This window comes from Colias croceus, chromosome 1, assembly GCF_905220415.1.
Source record: "Colias croceus chromosome 1, ilColCroc2.1".
Classification (NCBI taxonomy): domain Eukaryota; kingdom Metazoa; phylum Arthropoda; class Insecta; order Lepidoptera; family Pieridae; genus Colias; species Colias croceus.
This window is the reverse complement of record NC_059537.1, coordinates 7,153,590-7,177,290: the sequence shown is the minus strand read 5'-3', so window position 1 is coordinate 7,177,290 and position 23,701 is coordinate 7,153,590. Positions and strand designations below refer to the sequence as shown.

The 23,701-nt window shown below is 31.8% G+C and overlaps 2 protein-coding genes and 1 long non-coding RNA gene across 4 annotated transcripts; 1 reads left to right on the top strand and 2 right to left on the bottom strand.

Annotated features, from left to right (window-relative positions):
• Positions 1 to 3,738: 3,738 nt before the first annotated feature.
• LOC123693622 lies at positions 3,739 to 5,083 on the bottom strand. Its single transcript, XR_006751708.1, has 2 exons — positions 4,057 to 5,083; positions 3,739 to 3,941 (listed from the first exon to the last, which is right to left on the bottom strand). It is a non-coding gene; the product is annotated as an uncharacterized LOC123693622 (long non-coding RNA).
• A 6,721-nt stretch (positions 5,084 to 11,804) lies between these two features.
• On the bottom strand, positions 11,805 to 18,583 carry LOC123694327. Its single transcript, XM_045639741.1, has 12 exons — positions 18,319 to 18,583; positions 17,964 to 18,053; positions 17,301 to 17,373; positions 16,917 to 17,073; positions 16,575 to 16,659; positions 16,329 to 16,487; positions 16,046 to 16,135; positions 13,456 to 13,618; positions 12,741 to 12,985; positions 12,181 to 12,339; positions 12,021 to 12,110; positions 11,805 to 11,936 (listed from the first exon to the last, which is right to left on the bottom strand). Exons 1-12 carry the CDS (start codon positions 18,376 to 18,378, stop codon positions 11,844 to 11,846), a joined length of 1,464 nt encoding a protein of 487 aa, XP_045495697.1. The 5' UTR covers positions 18,379 to 18,583; the 3' UTR covers positions 11,805 to 11,843.
• Positions 18,584 to 19,353: 770 nt separating this feature from the next.
• On the top strand, positions 19,354 to 20,984 carry LOC123694315 (cartilage-associated protein-like). 2 transcript variants are annotated; one of them, XM_045639728.1, is made up of 2 exons: positions 19,354 to 19,670; positions 19,947 to 20,984. In XM_045639728.1, the coding sequence occupies exon 2, from the start codon at positions 19,981 to 19,983 to the stop codon at positions 20,842 to 20,844; it is 864 nt and encodes a 287-aa protein (XP_045495684.1). In that variant the 5' UTR covers positions 19,354 to 19,670; positions 19,947 to 19,980; the 3' UTR covers positions 20,845 to 20,984. The 2 variants fall into 2 exon arrangements, with proteins under 2 accessions (XP_045495684.1, XP_045495675.1); XM_045639719.1 differs by having other exon boundaries at positions 19,356 to 19,670; positions 19,799 to 20,984.
• Positions 20,985 to 23,701: the final 2,717 nt, after the last annotated feature.

Below are 23,701 nucleotides of genomic sequence, written 5' to 3'. Positions count from 1 at the left end.
GCCCTGTCGCTGATGCGGCTTGACGGAACACAATGGGGTTTTGGTCGGTAGGAATCCGACATAACCCACGGCCTCTTCCCCGGGTATCTATGCAAGATTTCCCCACTAAAAAAAAAAAAAGGAGGCAACTCTACAAATGATACTTATACTATAGTTACGTATATATCAATATATGGATATTAAAAAATATACTCTTAATACTTAGGTACTACTTAAATATTTGCTTATATTATGGCAGAAAAAATTTCAATGCTTTGTAATATTGTTTGTAATATCCTTAAATTCTAAATACATATTCATCCGATGACAGAGTGGCATTATAGTTATAAAGAAAAAAATAACGGGCAAAATAAATAAAAATTGGCGCAAAAATATAATATTCCAGTTCAAAGGTATACCTTCAAGAATAGCATATGCCTAAATAAGAAATTTTGTATTTATATACGCAATATATGTGAATCACAGGATTTCTCTCGCATGATTTCCCTTGAGCCATCAAACATCACATGGACTTCTTTCGCTATCTTATTTCGGAATAAAAGATTCACTACCTCTTGTATATGGATGAATTGTTTACCTTGACGGTAATAGCTACGATTATTATTATACTAGATCACCGCCCGCGGCTTCGTCCGCTTTGTCTAAAACCTAATAAATTTTATACTAAAACCTTCCTCTTGAATCATTCTATCTATTAAAAAAAAACCGCTCAAAATCCGTTGCGTAGTTTTTAAATATTTAACCATACAAAAGGACATAGGGACATAGAAAGCGACTTTGTTTTATATTTGTAGTGATGTGTTTATTCATTTAAAATAATTTGTTTTTAAGGAATTATGTCTTCCTATATATTATAGACAAATTAGTAAATTCTGCAGGCAGGTGTGGCGAGACATGAGTTCGGGTTTAATTTCAAATGCGCACGTATATTTGAAAGGATAAGCCGGTTTATATCCTTTATATTAAATGTACTAAATCATAATTTCCATCCACGAGTGCACTTAATATACTAAGTTCTTAAAATTGCTTTACTGAAATAAAATAAAAGAATTATAGATGGAAAAGTTTAAGGTAGCTTTGAATGTGTTTATTTATAAATGTGTGTATGAGTATGAATATGAATAAGCTTATTTACAAAGATTTAAAATATATTTAATGAGACTTAAACGTAGCTATTATATTTTGTGCTTTAATTCGCACTAAAGGTAAAACTTTACGTCGTCTATATATAGAACAACCTCAACGCAAAATTTCAAGATTACCAACAGGGAATACCTTGTTGCTTTTGATTATAATAGTGAACAAGAAATATTATAGACGTAATCGCACAACATAAATATACGTATATATCTATTCTAATATTATAAAGCTGAAGCATTTGTTTGTTTGAACGCGCTAATCTCAGGAACTACTGGTCCGATTTGAAAAATTCTTTCGGTTTAGATAGCCTATTATCGAGGAAGGCTATAGGCTGTGGCTATATATCATCACGCAGTCACGCTAAAACCAACAGGAGCGGAGCAATGCGGGTGAAACCGTGCGGAACAGCTAGTGTACCTATGTATAAAAGACTTAGAAAACTTAACCTTTGCAACAAATGTTGTTTTTAAACAATGTTATGTATAACGAATGCTTTGGTGATATGAAGAGCTTTTGTTCATAATAAAGCTGATACATTTACCATCATCAGTATATTTTTCGCACGAATTATATTTTACAAGGCAAAAACAATTGACAAATATTTCCCAAAGCTCGATACCGATACGTAAATAAATGCGTTTACTTCGTTACGTGAGATCGTCACCCCTTCACTGTTTATCCCTACTCATAGCCTTTGTACTACATAAAGCCTTTGATGTAATTGTCTACCCAACAATCACATTTCCCAAATATGCCTTTGTACTAAACTGAAACTGCAGATAAGTGTTTTTAACGTTTTGTCAATTTGCAAAAGCGGATGCGGATATAAAACTTATTCCAATTATCCAAAAAAATATGTTTACACAACTTATTTTAAAATTTCCATTTTAACGTATCATCCAAAATGCCAACCAGATTTAATTTAATATACGGAGCACAATTTCCTATAATAAAACACTCAAGTTATTGGAAAATCGAAGCGAATATTGAATGTAAGTAGGAGTGAGACGACATCTGGTTCCGACCACACATCGCTAGCTTATTGAAAGTTATTTTAAAGTCATCTCGAGGGACCCATATACGTCTAAGACTTCGTATTAAGTCCTGTTTGCAACTTCTACGTATTAGAGTAATTGCTAGGTTCTTGATCCTTTCAACGAGCTTTAAGTTAAAGTATGAACTTAATATTTGTTTGTTTTATTTCTGCATTTTATCCGCAACTCCAATACAACACAATTTAAGCCCTGGTAACGTTAAAAGTTAAAACACGCGGAATAGACTAGTTACACGTGAGGACTGATGAAAAAGGAATTGAAAATTTAACTGCATAGAGCACGCCGCAGTCTCTAATCATACTATTCATAAAAAAAACTAATAATAGTGAATAGAGAACGCAGTATTGCAATTATTAAAGTGAGCTTTTATTTTCATACAGAAGCGTATAAATCTGTGAAAACGAAACAGTGTCTGTGAAAGTTGATTGGTGGTCCATTAGTGCAGTCGCTAATTACGGATCAACTGGGCAAATCCGCGGTCGTCCGTTGGTTTTCCAGCAGCAAACGCTTTTACTAATAATGTCGTTAGCGCTGTAAATAAGAGGCTTAGCGTCCAACGCAACAGCTTCTGTTCTATTGTTTTTATAGGACATTGTAAACGAGCAGATTTGTGCCCGGATGAAAATATAATTTTTACATCATATAAAATGTTATGGTAACTTTGTCTACTTACAACAAATGATGTTATGAACAATATGCCGTTGTATCAAATTTATTAATAACAGTGAACCCACCCTCGTCCCTCTGTGGAGCTCTGCGTTGTGAAGTATCAACGAGATGAGGAAATAAAACTAACATAGGAACTATTTAAATCAATATTGCAATTACTTACATAAACGTCTGTAACATTATGTATCATTTCTAATTTCACCTATTTTCGACCATAAAATAAAGACATAACCATTTAGAGTTCACTCTGAGTGGTTGACCTGTAGCGCATGCCCTTGAATTAGGAGTAGCACTCTCCAAATCTCTTTGAATGCTTCGTCCTTTTATTCAAAGTGTCCGTCATGTCTGCAATGGAGCTTTGTGAGCCCATACACGCAGCTCAGTTACGTCGAGTTTAACAATTTACGTGTAGTGTATGGTTTAAGCTAGCGAGTATTATACATTCGAACATGATAGAATTTTCAATAGCTTGGATGGTGATTCAGACCACTCTCACTGTAAAGTGATTGAAACGTTGAGACAAAATGTGATAATTATAGATAAATTACCTTTTGAATATTCACATTACAAATGAATTAAATGTGTTTAATTTCGGAGATTATTAAACACGATGTTAAAATCAAAAACTTAACAATTGTTTTTCCTGTAAAGGAATTCAGATAGAACACAAGTAGTAGTAGTAGTAGTAGTAGTAGTAAGTAGTACGTAGTATAAAATCAAATACCTACGTGTGTTCAATCGTAGTAAAATTCCCATGGCTTATAAGTCTCCTCTGGTACCTACTCTCCTTAATTACAATGTTTGGAACAACAACTAATTAAGTAACAACGCTTTACGTGGCACTACGTTAGGGTAAGAAAATAAAACATTGTTATAGTCCAGTCCGTTAAAACATTACTTTTACTCACAAAGATAAACATCGTTGGAATTAAACTTAAACAAACGAACGTCAGTATTTACGTCGGATCTTAGTTCTATGAAACTAACGTAGCCTTGTTTAAACCCTCGCTGAAATCTTAGAGCATTGCAGATGCGACGCTAACTAATTGTTACACCGACAGTTTCCACCTCCAAATCCTGGAACCAAATGGCAACGCTCTAATTAACGAACTGTTAGTTAAATTAATCTTTATATAATTGGCGCAAGATATTTATATCATTAATTAGTAATTACCTAGGGTTGTAAACTTACTATAATATTTCTTTACTAGTTTTCATTTGAAATTCAGATAAAAGTTCGGTAAAAAGTAAATTGCGGGTAAGTACCTACATCTGTTTCAACCAGAGCATTAAACCAACGTTTCAACTTCATGCGCGTGAATAGTTTTGTCTATGCATGGTTATCATTATAACTTTTTCATTGGTAGATAGACATTGAAATTTCTGAAAAACAAACAAAATAACAGAAAATAATTTCAAACTGTTTTTTTTTGTGTTCGACACTACTGATATTTAGGTTTTTAAGTAAATTTAATGAGGTAATAAGTAATTTTAAATTCTTTCGCTAAATTGCGTTGAAATGAACAAACCATTTAACGCGCTTTTCTCTTTGTAACTCCGATGTGAAAAATTCATTATTAATTTATCACAGACAACGGTCCGGTGATCTGAACTTGTCCACTATTTATCAAAGGGCCAATACAAAAGTTTGTTGAAAGACTTTCGTGAAATGGACCCTCATGTCGTCCCTCCTCGAGATTGATGGCTTTACTGAGTCAACACTCTACATTGTTCATTTAAATTCATTCCTTCGCTTTCTTTTAATGTCATTTTAATTACATTAAAAAAGGGTAGATTCTTTCGGAATTAAATAATGCAAATGGTATTGGAATAACATACGGCTCGTATAGGAAGTCTAACATTTAGACGACGTTCGATTTCATAGATATCTAACAGAACGTATGAATAATTCAAACAAAGTGTGGCGTGAAAGAGCCTCAAAGGAAAGACGAGCTGCTATTAGAGTTTAAAATTGCTGGTGCACTCGTATCCCCGCACTATGGCAAAGTAAGAACGATTTAGTTCAAAAGCTATTCTCTCGCCGTGCAGCAAATTGTTAAAGTATTATAACTGATACGTGAAAACATGAACAACTTCCTTCATATTATAACTCCCCATTACCAAGTACCAACTTGATTAAAATCTGTAACTCTTTATGAAATATATAAACGGACTGCGTATACCGTTCGATATGATTAAAACCATAAAATATTAAAAAAGAAACAGTTTTTAAGTTCTAATTATACTTCCACATAATCTTCTCTTCTTTTACTCTACTAGATCCAATAAATAAAAATTAAGGTAAAAGGTAAAAATAGGAAGGGGAAATTGGATAACCTTATTTTCTATCATATTATGTAGCTTGTTTATTTTCTGTAATTAAAGTGTTGTTTTTCTTTGCTATGATATTATGGTGGTATAAAAAAAGGATATGCCTACGTATTCACAAATAGTAACGTTTTTTGCCTTTACCTTTCATGATATGAAGATTCATGTTTTTCACGCGTGCCCTCCCCTTCCATGTGACTGTCATACATAAATATTCATTGATGAAGATATTTATCATTCGTATTTTTTCTTCGCGCTGTATATTCATAGGTATATGAAAAAATATTTTTAGATAAAGCATAAATAAACTAAGTAACTTAGTAAATTAAGAATTTTGCTTGAGACCATGGCACGTTTTACGAGCAAAATAAGTAAGCCGATAAGTTTTATACTTACAAGGATTGAAAAATTGCCCCCAAATAATATAATATAACAGAATATAATAATAGGTATGTACAAAATATAGCAAACCAATGGTAAGGATATATAGCAAATTGCTATATGAATATTCTTCAAAAAAAATCAAAAATTTGTAAATCCTAAAAGCTCTATAAGTCTATATTCTCATTCGATATATTTTTATTTGATACTAGCTTCCGCCCGCGACTCCGTCCGCGCGGAAAAATTAAGAAAAATTAAGATTTTTTTTTCTACGTATTTTTCCGGGATAAAAAGTATCCTATTTTATGCCCAGGATAATAAGGTATAATTATACCAAGTTTCATCGAAATCGAGCCGTTAGTTTTCACGTGATGCCTGAACATACAGACAGACAGACAGACAGACAGACAAAAATTTTTTTAATCACATATTTGGGCTTTGTATCGATCCAGTAACACCCCCTGCTAGGTATTTATTTTTTCAATATTTTCAATGTACAGAATTGACCCTTCTACAGATTTATTATATGTATAGATTTAAATATTCAGTAGGTATATTGCCTGTTTACAACCGGCCCACTGAAAAAGTTTAATAGGCCGTCTGATCGCTTAAAATTGATAATTTCAAAGCAACCAGGGATTTACTAGCTGAATTAAGTATAACGTCGAAATATATACGGAAAAGGTTCAGTATTAGATCTTATGAAGCGGAATAGCAAAATAAGTACTATTACTTCATCTACCAGTAAATGTATCTTATTTTTACAATAGCTTGATGAATATGAAATGGATTTTGGGTTGTAACAAAGGAATGCTAATGGGTTTTAATAGTATAATGGGCTTAATAGCATTGTATTAGAATAGTGCCGTGGAGTGGCAATCTGCGACACGCTATAAACTTGGCAGCTTGATTAATATTACAATACATTATAATTATTGTAATGTTTAGCTTTCTATGTTAATGTAATTTGTTGGTAGGTCAGAAAAGTGTTATTGCTTGGGATTATTTTAACTCCTGCATATCCCAGGAGAAAACGGAGTAAGTGTATTAGTTACTTTTATAAATTAAATGTTAAAGGTTATTTGGAAAATGGAATGTGAATATTCTCGTTTATTTGGTGTTCACTTTTTATTTTATCCCAAAAATTTGTTATTGTGATATTAGTTTCGATAAAATTTCAATTCAAATTTTTAATCTTGATTATTTTTTAATATAAATTATCTATTATTAACCGAATTCTTTATATATCTTAAATTCGCAATGACACGCGTTCAATAAATTGCCGAAAACGATAAAGTTCAATTAATTTCATTTAGAAATTTCATAATTAATTATTGTAATTTCATCTAGCCTTATATCCATATTATACACAATTATAACACATAAGAAACCCTTAAATTAAATAGGTCTTTAATTTAGGTTTCAGACGGATCTGTTATTGAAATTCTAAAGTCTTCCTCTGCTTTAATAATATAGAGGTATAACCCTAAAATGAATACCAAATCCACTTCGTATCGAAAATATTTGCGTATGGAAAGCCTGAAATAAGCTTAACGGAAAGTACGAAATTGGCTTGCGTATGTCGATATTATTTAATGTAGTGCTCCCTCAGGCCTGTTTGTCGACTGGAAAATATTTATTATACTGTACCTACGTTTGTATTATACGTCTTTTAACTAAATTGAAAAACTTCGGATTTCAGCATTTTATTAATGTAATAGCTGGAACACATTGGAAATTTTTAGAAAAACAGAAAAATAATATTATGTAGTAGGTAGTTTTGTATACTTATTAAGATGACTGGATATCTACTTTTATTTCTGCCCAGTCTACTGCCAAGACAGATACGCTTTAGATTTAGATTTAAAAAACTGAACTCCGTTTAATCGGGAACCAAACACCCCTTTTGCCAAGGATATATAGAGTATAAGATTAAGGTAAGCTGAAGCACGTCTGTAATTCAAAAGTTTCATACTTACCATTTATTTTTGATTTTTAAACATATTTTGAATTTTTTTTCTTTTTTTTTTGTCAGAACCCGTTTTTCTCAACCGCACAATTCCGCAACGAATAGGCATTACAAAAATTTGAATAGGTACCTATGCACCTATGTATCAAATAATAAACTTAACTAAAAATTTCAGAGTATGCCTACTCTGAAAAACTATTTTTATTAGGTTAAGTAGGTATGACACTATTGTAAAAGTTAATAAAATTATGTTCACAAATTTTATTCTTCTTTACTTTTTTTTTGTAAAGAGCTTATAATAACAGTGACGATTATATTTTTCCATAATAATACTCATGTACCTAAATACAGCGAACAACATATTATTATTTCAATAAAGAAAAACATGTTTACTTGAACAAGGAAAGGTCCTTTTGTCTTAGGGCGGTAAGTAAATTAAAATGCTTTTTGTTTGGCATTTCAATCCAAATTTTATATTGTGTTATTTTACATACCTCATAAACCTGAATAGAAATCTTGTCGTCATAATAGAGTAGATACCTAATAGATAATTACTTTTGTAGTTATAATAATTTTACTTTTAACTATCCTGTTTTACAGATTTCACAAATTAATTGAACAAACTGAATCAATTTATAGAATCTGTATACAATTTCTAGTTTCCTTGCATTATTTACATACCTTCTCAATACTTTTCGCAGCTTAAAGGAAACACTTGTGAAAAAACATAATTTAAGAGGGATCTTGGTTTCCATGGCGGGGATCTTTCCACCTAATAAGTTTTAATGATGTCTGAAGTTTTCACAGAATATGATACTTGCAAATTATGCCCTATCGTTACTAAAGTGCGAATTTTACGCTACAATATTTTTTTACATAATGCTGTGAAACATTTATCAAAATTGAATATTATGCTTTTGGAAAAATGTTGTTTAAACAACCAAGTAACAACTTTTAAGGTTTTGTTTCATAGAAAAATGTCTAGGGTAAATATCTACTTTAGTATCTAATTATATCTATAGACTTGATACAACAACGGTTTGGAACCCGGAGTATACGTAACAGATGCAAAATTTTTGGAAAGACAAAATAAATATACCTATTACCTAATGATTTAAATTCGAATCATGAATAATGGTGTATAATATTTCCATATTAAATGCGTCGCGCCATGTTTATTTTTGGAAAATGTATTTATACTTAATCTTACTAATCTGTATTATTAACAATGTCCCAAAATACTCCTGAATATGTATTATAATTATCTCTGTGAAATATATTTTTCAATACGATAAACAATTAAACATAATAACAAAAAGTTTCACGGACATCGTCGAACCATGAATTATTAACGTGAGAAAGGTTACCGCTGGGCTACAACTGTATCAACATTGAAACAAAAAAGAAATTTTACCTAAAATAATAAGCCCATGTTATAACAATGACTTATTTTGATTTATACTAGAATTAAACTGATGTAATGCTGAATGCCAGCGAATTTAGTGAATAGCGATATACACTCATATCACACATTCACAGTAAAATATATATATACCTAGAACATTGTTATATGTTAATTAATAAATTAAAAAAATATCTCTTCCATCATCTGATATGCATAAAACATGCAATTACCTTCTTGATTAATACTTTACTGAAGAATCGACGGTACGTAGTATGAAAGCGTGAAACAATTGAGAGTTTTATTACGAAATTATGAGAGAATTTTAAATACGTTCAGATGGATCTCCATACTACGAAGTAATTCAGTTCATTTGTACAGCGAGGGGACAGATAAACAGCCGTCGCATCAATGCCTCCCGCAATGATAAACCTTTGTTCTCTCGGTAGAAGTTTTTAGAATTGTCATCGGGACCATTCCCGGCGTTAATGAACGGCATTTTATGAGAAAAGACGCTCAAATACCACCGGATGCTACGCAAATTGACGACAATTATCACACACAATTTGACTTCTTAGGTTGTTGTGTAGCTGACATTAATAAATGTTGGATGTATAGACGGTAGCAACAACGTATATGTTTTGAATAATTGTGTAAATCTGTAACTCGACAATATGGTATAGACGTGGAGCAGAATGCTGTGTACCTTGGCTTATGGCTAACTGCTGAACAATATCTCAAGGCACCTTAATACAAGCAAACACGTGAAATTGTTGCAAGAGCAGCTAGTCACGCGTGAATCAAGCTCTGCGACGTGCTCTGCATCCATTCAACTTCACTTACCCGATGCTCTTAAAGGACATTACTTTCGAAATTTCGCTACCTTCACGAACACTATTTGCCGTGTGTCGACACCTACGAGTTTCAGAGTCAGCCAATAAACCGAAATTCAATTAAATACAAGCATGCCGCTCGCAAACGGTCTTTGAAGATATTTACTATTGTTATGAATACAAATAAGTAAATACTACTAAAAGCTGATTAAAACGATATCAGATACCTATCTTAAATCTCATACCATTATATAGTTACCTTGGAGTATGTGGGCTGCTAAGTTTCAGGCTCAACTGAAACTATGCCAAGTTTTAACTGTGTAAAAGCCTCTTAAGTATCCTCGAAATTTGTTTAATAATTATTATTGTTTCGCGAACTTGAAAAAAGTATTTATTAATTAATTATCAAATTATGAATAAGTAGGTATAGATAATTAATATGAATTAGACACGTAAGCTTTGCTTCTTCTTTTAGAGCCATTTGTGCTCTATGCGTCTTTACTTTGTGTTATTCAATGAAAATATTCCGTCCCGTTTCCTTAATAATGCATTTCTCCTATTACAATTTCCTCATGCATGAAGATGCAAAAGCAATGTCGCGTCGGAGGTTGTTTAATTAAATTTTCAGTCTCAAGCATTGCAATGTAATAAAGGTGTAGCAATTTATATTACGCTCTTTTATTATTAGATATAATGTTAATTTAAAATAAACTACGAGAATTTACAATTACAGATACTTATGAACGCAATTTCATTGCACCATTGAATTGCTTTGTTCTGATTCCTATTGCTTTCAATGTGTTCTATAAATTCATATACTGGTACCTACATGCAATCAAGAAAAAAGTGGAGCATGCTCCTACCGACACACTTTAAAACTTCAATAAAGTACGGCCTATTTAACAAAAATTTCCATTACTGCCTACAATATTAATTAAAATGATGCTCATATAAGAGAATACGCAGCAAGTAGGTCGCTGCCAGTTAAATAAAATTGTACATGTAGCTTACTCTACTGGATACATAAAAGACTCATTCTTTCCGGCGAGGACATAAAAGGATAAACCAAAAAGAACCTTAAAAGATTGTATTAATAAAAGGCAATGCATTCACAAGAAAATCTAGAATAGCTATATTCAAAGACAAAAAGATCCAACTAGAGCGCAATATGCGAGCATTGTTAAAAATTAGAATTCATGATTTATTTATTATTATTTATATTTAGGTAATTTACGACGATACATTGAAATTATATATTGAAAACTTAAAAATTAAAACACAGAAATTCATACTGAAAAGCCTTTTAGTACTTACTGTTTATTGTTCAATTTGCAATAATTACCCCTTACATAAATGAAACGATAAATATTTTAATTGCGTTTCACATGAAGTGATGCCAAATTAACAGAAACAAAAAGTGTAATTAACATGGTAAACTTTTCATGCAACAATGACCGTGGAGACCGCTTCGATATTTTACAGGAACATAAAAGATGAAAAGAAAACAGGTTATAAAAAAACTCTTCTGCTCATTAGAATAAAAGAATTGATCTGTGATTCATGATATTTTCAGATCAGATCTTAACGAAGCACATGACTTATTCATGTTCTTGAAGATGACGTAGAAGTTGGAAACCTTTAGATATTGTGGTGTATAATAAATGAGACAATAACGAGGCTTAGTCTACGACTTTCTTCTATATATAATATTTTATGATACCTACTAGTGATAAATTCATATTCAACTGTTTTCCTTATATTAGGATTTATAGGACCAACTGGGTGCCCCGATATCGTTTGGCTAGCTCACTCCATTTTTCCGAAAATTATTCATCCTAATCCTGAAAATCTATGAAACCAGGTGACCTACATGTCATTAATATAACCATTTCATCCAAATCCATTAAGCCCATCTTGCATGAATGAGTAAACATGCATGGGAAGTACGTTTACGTTTAAGGACTATTGGGACACTCAAAACTACACAGTGAAATAGATTAATGACTTTATTATAATAATTCATTGTGATGTGATTGTTGTTATTACGAGATTTCTTAAGTTCACCATCAACTTGCTATTGGTACATAAATTTGCCAAATATTATTTGGTAACTCTTTACCATAAACGTCTAAACAGGTCTTCATTAAAGGCGCGCAAACCTGAGAAGGCACGATGACAATGTTATCATTTTCTAAAGTAACTTCAGAGAATAACCACGTTCAGAATAATAAACCAATACAAACTTTGCCATAAAACCCCATAGCCCAGCAACCGACATTTAATCCCAAATTAACATTAGTGGCACAATGGTTGATTATAATGTCCGTATTCACCTGAAAATTTAAAGACATGTATCATGTAAACAGCGGAACAAACAAAAATATACTTAAAAGGAAAACTCACTTGAACTGGGTTTCCCTCCTGTTCGAATCTGGTAATATTAGGACTCTGAACGGGTAGGACGCGCCATCTAGTGTTGGAGACGTAATGCTTGCTGAGATACAAAGGGTACATCCCGCACAACCCCGGAATTGGGTTGGGGTCGTATCTAAGGTAAAGTGGCTGTGGAGTAAGTGTCTCGTTGTTACGACGCAAATCTTTAATCCTTTTCGAACCAAACGTTTATGGCGTTTGATCTTAGATCGTATGTAGGTAATTGTTTGCGTATAGTGAAGAGAAGAAAGATTTGTTTCTAACTAAATTTATTCGCGGTAATCGATATATACTTGACCGATTTTGATTTTGATTTCGATTTTTTTTCCCACCAATAGAAAAATTATATACTTAATTCAGCTCTATTTTTTTCTTACTCCCGGCTCAACCCGGCCGAGGTCAGAACGATCTCATTAAAAATTATATTTTATATTGTGAAAAAATACTTAACCTCGATATTTAATTTTAAGCACAAAATATAAAACCTTTATAAACTAAAGAATACCAAAGAAAAAGGCATATCTAAGAACCTTGTTTTTAGCTACGGAAGAGGATAGAGCAAGAAGGAACTCTTGATTATACTTGAGTTGTTCTCCTTCGCGGTTGCAATAGTCGGCACTTGTTATGATGAATGTATTCCTTTCAGTGGGCTGCAAGTCACACAGTCCCACAACTGCACATCCGTCTTCGAGATCTTGTGAATAGTTTATTTCAGTGGAAGACAAGCGTCCTCCTAGTAATAATCCCTTTTTGTCCTCTACAGGAGGATCCGAGGCTGACAATTGATAGGTATATATTTTTTTATTAATTATACAGCGGAAATCCCGTATATAGGTAATGTGCTTTTTTATCAACCACAATTCATTTCATATATATTAAGAATCTAAAATTAAACAAAGGAACGGAAATTGGACCAATTGATTTAGGTATCTACTATTTTCAGAAGGCAGATTTTTGAAAAGCAAATCTTCAAATGAACTGTTTCTATAATCGGGTTGGACCAAGGCTCTACATGACATACTTAGAAGAGGAAAAGGTATAGGTGTGAATATATATGCAAGCGGATCTGAATACTATTTTTCGAAGCCCGTGAACGTGCAATATAACAAAATGTCAATATATTATGAAATTATGACCTTCCTACATTGGATGTCAGTACAAGTGTCGATTTTGCGTACCTATTTCAATAAAACCCGTGCCCTTTTCACACTATTGGAAAAACGTCATTCTTATTTTATTGCTAACCTGGCACGTGGGGAGCGAGGAGGGCAATTTTCGCTCCAAAACTGATACTTCCCGACGATTGAGTCAATACAGTGGGCTTGTTAAGGTTTTCAGTCATTTTGCGGAACCGCGCCAACATTAAATTCCCTGATTTCATTTGTTCGAGAAATTTGTTTAGCTTGTACTGCAATATCATGCTTATCGTAAATTTTAGGTACAGAAAATATTAAAACACTTTTATCAAAAGCTATCTAACAGCAATATCACCGCTCATTGAACTAAAAAGGAAATGGAAATAAAAGTGTAATAAGGGCAATTGCTACGCCGTGCTACTGCTATAATATTGAGACCATAATAAACAATTATCTTCATATTGCGGTTATAAAATTTTATGAGAGAACGTTAAACTGTAAACTGAACCGTGGCTTCGATAAATCCCTACAAATTAACCTCCAATAACCAATCCGTTTGGTTTTCATTCCAACCCAGTGAAACATGTTAAATTTCGATTTAAGGAGGTACCTCCTCCTATTTTGTATAAATCTGTGTGTATCCTTCTTTAATTTTGCACATAATATTGAATCCTATTAAATTTTCTAATGTACATGTTAAAATATAGGTAGTGTATTCTTCTATAAAATACTTACTCAAATACCTAGTAAATAAGTACTAATTCTACAGTATAGGTACATATATTATATGATACAGTTTGTCGCTTTTTTACCTCTTCTAATTTCGAGGCTTCATACCAATTACCGAGACGAACTCTATTACAATACACAATGCCCTTATCTTCTTCTTGTTTAGACATCGATGTGAGAATTATCACGATTAAAACATACCTACAAAAAAGCTAAAATAGGCACAATAAAATTCAATATTTCGTTCAAAAATGGATGTCAATTTGACAAATAGTGGAAAAATGTAAACGAAGAAGTAAACCTATCACCTATGAAGTATTCCTGTTATTGTGTTATAAAGGTGTTATATATATATATAAAAAACTAGCGGTCCGCCCCGGCTTCGCCCGTGGTACATATTAACGTTTTCTCTACATAAGAACCATCCTCGTACTTCAAGGAATATAATAAAAAAAGAATTATCGAAATCGGTTCAGCCGTTCTCGAGTTATGGAATTACAACGAAAAGTGGCATTGATTTTTATATAATAGATAAAATTGTAGAGTTCAATTGTACTTGTACCACACCCCGGACACTCCATACAAAATTATAGTTTTGACAGTCACACTGTAGAGACTGCAAATGTGTGTGTAAACTCTTTATGGTTGGCACATTTGTGACTAGCGTAAAAAAAAATTCGCGTTTTTCTGATGAAATACATCCGTAAACAGCACAATATCTAACCATTTTCTACGAAAAACGATAATCACAAATCCAAAATAATAAAATTGCTTTAAGTCAATTTGATTAATGTTGTCAATCTTCGTTGCGTTTCGTCTAAAGACGTCGTTGGTATCGTCCTTGCGGGGAAATGGGTACCATAACATGTCTGATCGTGCGGGGTGAGGTAAGTGTTTAATTTTGGCGGGAGGCGGAGAGTGTCCGTTCTGTAGCGTTTAGCTACTATTGTGTATTCTGTGCTTGTACATTGAATAAAATCTAGAAAAAAATCTATCGTCTTCATACGAGTATGTAACACAAGCTTGCTATTTTTGCCGGTTTATATACGTAAAACCGAATGGACAGATTTTTATGAAACGTTTTTGCTAAATTTACAATTAATTTGAAAGAATTATCTAATCAGTAATAAAGTAATCATTCAATCTTAAAAACAATATGTAATAGGAAATAGGAATTAAATAAACTTCTGATGAATAGAAAGCAGTAGGTAATGAAAAATTCAATAATTACAACGAGAGTGTGTAAGTAATAATCTTTATTTGTAAAGTTTGTAAAATTTACCAAGTACAAGAAATACACATAATAGGTATCATATCACAATCAGAAAATACACAGGCATTTTACTTACCTTTATCTTTTGAAAAAAATTTTTTTTTTCTTTTTTAACAACAAATTATATTTTTTTCTTGTGTAATTTAGTTTTAGTTTATCCTCTAATCCAACTCTATTCCTTAGTTTTAGTCTCGACGTCGCTAACTAGGGTGAATATATTCTCCGCCGTATACCTTTTATGAATATCAATGTAATTGCGACACGTAACCCCGCACTCCTGTATATTTAATTATGAATCAATTAACGCAAACAAAGTGATACAAATTGTTTTCATCTAGATAAGTATGTTATATAATTTAATTTGTGATTATATTACTATCTATTAATTTAGGCTTCCCGATTATATAGTAGGTTAAATGAAAATAGGCCACGTCAATTGATACGTATTTCATCTAAATGTTTCTTATCTCATAAGATTATGGACGAATATGTAGTGTTATTAATCTGCATGAATGAAAACATTAATCTCAAAGTGAAAAACAAACACTAAGAAGAATTAAAGACTCAGTCTTATTGCGATCCACATGTGAAAAGCACAATAACAGAATTCTGGTTAAGTTTCTCGGAATCACAAAACTTTTATCGTTATGTTTGTACAAAACGGATTTCTTATTGAAGTTTGCGGTAACCAACTTACAGGACCGAAAAAAGTTTGCATCCAATTTTGATTCATCACACATAAACTTTTATCAGCCACACAATTTTTTATGATGAGTTTGGCTCCTGTCTGAAAACATCAACATGAAAACAACTTTATTGTAGACACACAATAGTGGAAAAATCCTTGTAACAAGTGCCTAATCAGTGAATGATTTCACAACCCAAACCCGTAATAAATCAATATACTTAGATGTGTCATATGTTCACACAAATACCTACAACTTAACCGCTGGTTAAAAATTATAAATATTACAATACACCTTTATAGGACTCCCTAGACCTTCAAGTCTATCTTTTGCTAGCAACGGCATAGTGGTCCATCGGCAATTTGAATCCTTTGTAGCGCTCAGTCGTATTGGCATTCTATCTGACGGACCTGGCACACCCTCTGGTGTATAACGAACGTATAATGGAGCCGCCTTTGAATCAAATAATTATATTATTTTTAAAAATCAATAATAAACTTAGAATAAATAAGAAGTAATACACGAGGTGTAGATAGTCACTTGTGGATCACCGTAATTTTCTGCTCGTAATAGAAATTCATCGCCATAGTTCATCTTTATACCGTGAATACTTTCATCTTTGGCACTGTAAGAAGAAATTGATTGTTTCTACTCTATAATGTTTAAGGTAACAACAGTTACCAAGGGTGGGCTTTTCCGATTCACGTTATGAACAACATTACTTTTTTATATGATTTACCTACCTAAATTTTTAACAACGGTTAATTTCGAAAAACATGCATAATGCATGCATTCAACATTTCAGCATAATCCATCAGGACTTTTACGTGGTGAGAATTAAATGTATATTCAGGAAAATTTAAGATAATAATTATTATTCACCTTAGTATAACAAAAGTATTCCGGCAACAAGGTGTGGTGATAGGAGAAAGAGTCATTAGGCATCCATCGTTTATGTTTTGCATAAAATCCACTTGCCTTTCGCTAACCAGACTAGAAAGCGCTAAACCATATTGTGGCTTCCCTCCGCTTTGTTTAGCTGAGGATACATTTTTGTGTTATTTAGGAATTCTATTAAACACATAGTTTCTAGTTTACAAAATAATATTACTGACACAAACACCTACCCTAACAACTACAGACTTCTTTTATAATAAAATAATGTTATATTATTTTTCAGTACTGAATATATTTATATGTAATACATTTATAAAAAAATCAACGTGTTAAAGTTATAAAAGTTCAATCCAGTCATTTCTGGTTCACCTGGCATATCGGATGCGACGACCTGAACATTATATCCGAAGAGTACAAAAGTGCCACTAATTGCTAGTGGTCTCTGAAATTTTAATATCACCTATTTATTAAAATGCTCATTAACATTAACTTCAATAACGTTATATGAAATCCCAAATCAAGGGAATTGATATCGTTGATTACTTAAACATATCAGAGCGAAAAACGCCAAAATAACATTTCAATTTTATAAAAATCTTAATTACCTAACGGATCAATAGATTTTTAAACTAGTTCGTATTATAATACATATTATCTGTAAGTACGTGTGTTTGTCACTCCTAAACGGCTGGATCGTTAAGTAAATGATATGTTTTCCCGGGATTAATAATCTGTTTGTTCGTACAGTTGGTTATCTGGAGCTTTCCGGAAAATAAGCTCAATCGGAAGTATTAAAGAAAATTCATCCCATTTAATTTCCATATTAATTAATAATAATAAGTCTTGAAGTTCTTATATAAATGAATACGGGATGAATGCAATAATATGAACCCGGTGTTCAATTATTCTGCTCTCAAGTGCTTCGTGGTTATCTCTTTCAATGACAGGACGTGCAGTAGTCCAATATTTTTCTAATTAAGTTTCATTATTCATAATTATGTATTTAATGAGAACTTATAGTGTGTCTTTTACCTCTTTTAATAAGTTGCTGAATAATGTCCGTGATCGTTGAAGCAATAACTCTTTTCTATCTCTTTTCCGCAAAAATATCTTGAATTCATACTGTCAAAAAATAAAGAGTTCATTTCTTTCTTTCTCACTCTCATAAAATCAATACAACACCATTTTATATAATCAATACAACACTATTTTATATAAATTCACAGATAAATGCAGCTATCCGTATGATAATATGATGCTTCACAAAATATATTATTCCATGAATCGACGCCTATTTTGCCACATAGGTAGGTAGGTACTTTCTCATTGCCTACCTTCAAATATGCCGCATGCAATATGCACATGGAAGTAGTAAAAAACGACTTACTTCATTTTTCAATCTTTCTTCACTCCAATTTCCTACAAGGACTAAATTATTGTAAGTCATTGAAATATTTGTAATTAATATACCTAAGCAAAAATAAATATTGGTCAATTGATTATTGTTAGCTGAGATCGTAAAGTGACGGAAATTTTTTGGCCGTTGGATAACACTGTCAGACTTCAGGGGGGTAAAGACGTGTGACGTAAAGAGATTTTCTGACGAAATATCCTTTATTTCAGTGATTTCAGCGAACTTACAAAGAAGGTGTTTGAAACTACTTAATTTTCTTCAGATAGTGTATGTCGTGAATCATATTACTTGCTCTGTGTAGTGTGTAGTGAATGAGCGATGAAGTTATTATTGCGTAACATTGCGTAATTTTTCATTGATTGAAATGGCTTAGTGAAAAATGGAAATATAATAACCTCACCCTCACCTCACCAAACAACACACAACAACAAAAACAGTCCAGTGTAGAGCATTTAGAGTGTGATTGTTTGAACCACAGAGTGAACGATTTGTCCACGAATAGGTTCGGCTCAGCTCGCGATGCGTATAATATAGTGAATGCAAATATTATGTAACATGTAACTAAGTAGTACCTTTTGTATATACCTACTGAAAAATGAATGCTAGGCACTCAGAATAAATCATGCAAAAATGCTAAAGATAACAGTCACCCACCAGTCACCCAAGCATCTTATCCTTGATCTTATGTGATCTTATCCAAATCATAACATACAAACACACATACAAATAACATACACATTCACATTCACGGTGACATTCACGATGTTCGTCTTCAATCAATGAGAAACTCATATAGAAACTATTGAATATTGATTTTATTGAACATTTTTTTTTACTCGGCTTTCGGCACTTGACAGTTGACAGTGGCAAATAGACCAATCTTCTTGCCACAACGACAAAGAAAAAAAGATATCAGACAAAAATGTCAAATTTAATTTTTACCGGTTAAATAAAAAACGTTTAATAATTATTACGTGCCATATGTAGTATTTAATTTAGTATATAAAAGATATATAATAAGAATATAATATTCCTGTATACATTTACCTTTGTAAAATAGTGATCGTCAATTTAAATAAGTATTATCAAAATCTCAAAATAATAATTTATATGTTTCAGATGTGGTTTCAGACTATAGGAAATAAAAAGAAGATATTATACCGTCATATCCGCTCTACATAACAGAATATGTTATTATTATTAAATAGGTCAAAAGCTTACACAGCGGAGTCAATGGCCAATGCGATTTGCGATAAAACAATAAAAGTCATACGTGTACGGTTTATTAGAGAATGATGTGTTAGTACATAGTAATGTAACGCGTGGTATGTAGACAAATGTTTGTTAATAATAGAGTTGAAAGTTGGGCCTTAGTTATCTTATATTGATAATTTAAACATCACCATGAGTTGGTTTGGAAGGAAATTAATATTCATCAATGCATTTTTTGTAGTTAACTCATTACAGTTTTCATCTTTGGATTCCACATACCAAAAAGGACTAGACGCATATACAAACGAAAGATGGTCTGAGTGTATAGTGCAATTTGAAGAATCACTGCATTTGTATAAACTTTATAAAACCGTAATTATCAATTGTAGGTTAAAGTGTAAAAATGACGCTAAAATAAGTAACATGAATGAAAATATAGAGGATCTGAAAATATACGAATTATTTATAAGAACGAGACAGTGCCTGATGAATTGTAAACAGGAAGGCTTTGAAAATATTCATATGTATAGTAATGTATCTGATGCAATTGTTTTGAATATGCAAACTAGAAAACCCTATGAATACTTACACCTGTGTTACTTTCAAATGTATGCTCTTCCCAAAGCTGCATCAGCTTCATATACTTTCCTGGTTGGTCACCCTGAGGATCCGGCCATGAAGAAAAATTTAGACTACTACACCCAGCAACCTGAAGTTGATATAAATAATGTTGTGGATCTTGAGAGTGAAGACTATCAAATTTTATACAGATTGGGTCTCAAATCATATAAATTAAAAAACTGGGGTGAAACAATAGCCAACATGGAAGAAACCTTGGTAGATTACTTGGCCTGGGAAAATAAATGTCGGATGGAATGTGAACAACAACCAGAACAGGAATGGTCTCCAGAAGTTACTATAGTGATATCAAATTATATTGCATCTCTTTTAACATGTAAGCAAAGGTGTCAAGACCAATTGAAACCGCTTTACAATTCTGGAACAGATTTTCTAGCTGATCTGCTGAATTACTTACAAATATCTTACTACAATTTAGACAGACTAGATGATGTTGGCAAAGCAGTTGCAAGCTACTTAACATTACTGCCAGAGGATGAGGATATGTTAGAAAATAAAAAAATTTACCAAACCCTCATTGATGAAGATTCTTTCCTTGAGAGATCTGATATTATTCATTATTTAAAAAGAGATAAATATGAAAAACAGTTACTTGAATTTTTTCATCAAGATAATAGTGATAAACTTGAATCTAATTTGGTATTTTAATATTATGTAACAATTGTTTAGAGTAAGAAGTAACTAAAACATCATATACCTAAATAATACATGTGCCATATTTTTTTTTAATGTTATACTATGTTATACCTACTTACTTATTAAAATAATAAATATAAATGCATAAAATATGTAAAACTTTTTTATTGTATTTCCAACATACACTTTTTGTATTTTATAAAAACATTACCGTCAGATCTGGCAACTTTGCCATTTTTCAATAGAGATAGAAAGTTCTCAAAATTTTTAGACCAGAAAATAAATATCTCAGACCATTATTGCATGAAATATATACAGAATAAATATCAGAGATTACCTTCATATCAATGTTTTTTTTCATAAAATCAATAATAAGAAGATCAGCGGTCTTAAATGAAAGTGGCAAAGACACCCGTAGCATGTGGCAAGATTGCCAATTTGGAATTTATTGTAAAAATGATAAAAGTTTCAATTAGTATCTATGAGACACTTTTTAATAATTTGGTATACTTTACTTAAAGAATATAATATATGCAATATTATGGTTATGAAATAATCTACATTGACAATGGCAAAGTTGTCCATCCATTTCATACACAGAACAGTAAGAACATAATAGAAGTGCTATAATGTCATCATTAGTATGAAAACCAGTGTCGCCAAACCCACACATTTAAACCGATAGTTATACAGTACACTACAAGTAAACTATGCCTTTGATTGGACAGCTTAATTTGAGTAAAAACTGACTTAGGTTATAAATTCAGCATTTCAATATGTACCCTAACGAACCAAGTTACGGTTTATTTTAGTATAACATCCCTAGGTATATTAGCTGTTTTGTTTCTCTTTGCTCAGAAATTCCAAATTCGAAAACATTCAGCTATTCCACAACAGATGGCGTTGGTTTTCAATACATATAACTTTGAACCTCTACACATAAAGATAAGGTTGAAATTTGTGTCACTCTAAATTAATGACATTAACTTGACATTAACCTGATGCTATGCTCTAAGGGATGTCAGCCTTGTTATCGATAATTCACAAATAAATATATTTTTGTGCATTTTTTTTTCTTTCTAATATATGAGTATAGGATAATGTGTCACATTTTGGAGTATGTTTTTTACTACTAAGTACGTCTTTTCATATTATTATATTTAAATAAAAAACGGAATAGAATAGTATAAATCTATATTTACAAAACAAACAGAAAATATGCATTATTTTAAATCTTGGAACTGCCGTAGGTTTGATGTATCGGTGGCCTTTGTTAGACTGCTTATTGCTGTTCGGCATCCAGTTAACTCGTCACGTTGCATTTATTATCCATTTCTCTTTTAAATTAGGCTCTTTCGAAAATCTATAAATAAATAGGACAAATGAAAGCTAAGGAAAAATAGAATAAAATTTAATATTTAAAATGTTTGTCTTTTCTAAAGTATCGATACTGTCGATATGCGCCACATGCATCACTAATCCGACATTCGTTTGTTTATTTCAATAATATTCCAGAAAGTCTTGTTTGCTGTTCAATCTATATTAGTACTTATTTCTTATGGATTAAGGTACATTTTGGCTTAATATTTTTATAAATTTTTGACAAATTACGACAAGCGAAGTTGTAACATAAAATATATTTAAAATAAATTAAAATAAGACTTACCGATGGTATGAAATGCCTCGATTGCTGATATTATTTCGTCTGCTATCATTTTTCCACTCTAATACAAAACAACACGCTCTAAATAATGAATAAATATGGAAATAAGGTTTGACAGTTGACAACCGACTCGAATATTTTTCTGCGCACAACTGAGAGCGAGTTAGGTGATCTTACCTTACTAGTGACACGTGGGCCACGCCCACATCGCACTTCTATTATGTTCTTACTGTTCTGTGATTTCATAATATTTCATAGTAAGTCAGACAATGGCATCAGGGTTGGCACAATGGAGAAAAATAAAATTCAACTTTTACTAAGCAAGTAGTATATTCATAATATTTACTTAGGTAAGTACCTATAAGATAGAATATTTAATAAAGGTAATCAAAACGAATTATAAAATCAAACGAATCATAAAATAAAAATGAATCAAAAATTTAAACCAAGCATAAAATTGGTACTAACAACATAACGAGACATTTATTGTAAAAAAATTAAAACTTGTAAAAATAAAACAGCCTATTTTCCAGGCTACCTCGTGCGGATAAGTACTTAGCTTAGCTTATTGCAATTATTAAAGAAACGAAATAAAATTGTTCTTGTTAATATCATCTATACATATAATAAAATCGTAGGAAAGTCAAAACTGTACATTGAATATTTTTTTTAAAGAATACCTGGGCCGTGATCTATAATCGATATAGAAGCCAAAAACATAGTTTTTAGAATTTTTGTCTGTTTGTCTGTTTGTCTGTTTGTCTGTTTGTCTGTATGTTTGTCCGAGCTAATCTCGAAAAGTACTGCATAGATTGACTTCAAATTTTGCATGAATATTACTAACAGGTCGGGTGAGGCTATAGGCTACATATTATCAAGCTATCACCTACGGGGGAGGAGCTGTGAACCTTTATTTTTCTTACGTATTCCGTGTATTACGACAGCGTACAATCTAAAGACTCATGTTTAAATGTTGGTTTCGAGTAAGCCATGCTATTATCTAGCTTTACAAAATAAAAACTATGTCATTTACGTAATTTGGGCAGAGAAACAGTTTAATGAATTTAGTAGTATAAAGACAAATTAGAAACAGCGCCATCTATTAAATGTTATAAAAATCAAATCAATTTACACGTTAACTATTGGAAATTAATAATCAAATGACGCATATATAAATGTTGTTTGACAATATCTATATTGACACTA

Bases quoted from the DNA above. Each gene is read 5' to 3' on its own strand.
- LOC123694327 (XM_045639741.1), bottom strand. From the start codon at position 18,378: ATGACTTACAATAATTTAGTCCTTGTAGGAAATTGGAGTGAAGAAAGA. The intron at 13,619-16,045 runs GTAAGTTGGTTA...ATGATATTGCAG, and splicing joins TGCAAACTTTTTTCGGTCCT to TACAAGCTAAACAAATTTCT. The intron at 12,340-12,740 runs GTTCTTAGATAT...CTTACTCCACAG, and splicing joins CTTCCGTAGCTAAAAACAAG to CCACTTTACCTTAGATACGA.
- LOC123694315 (XM_045639728.1), top strand. From the start codon at position 19,981: ATGAATGAAAATATAGAGGATCTGAAAATATACGAATTATTTATAAGA.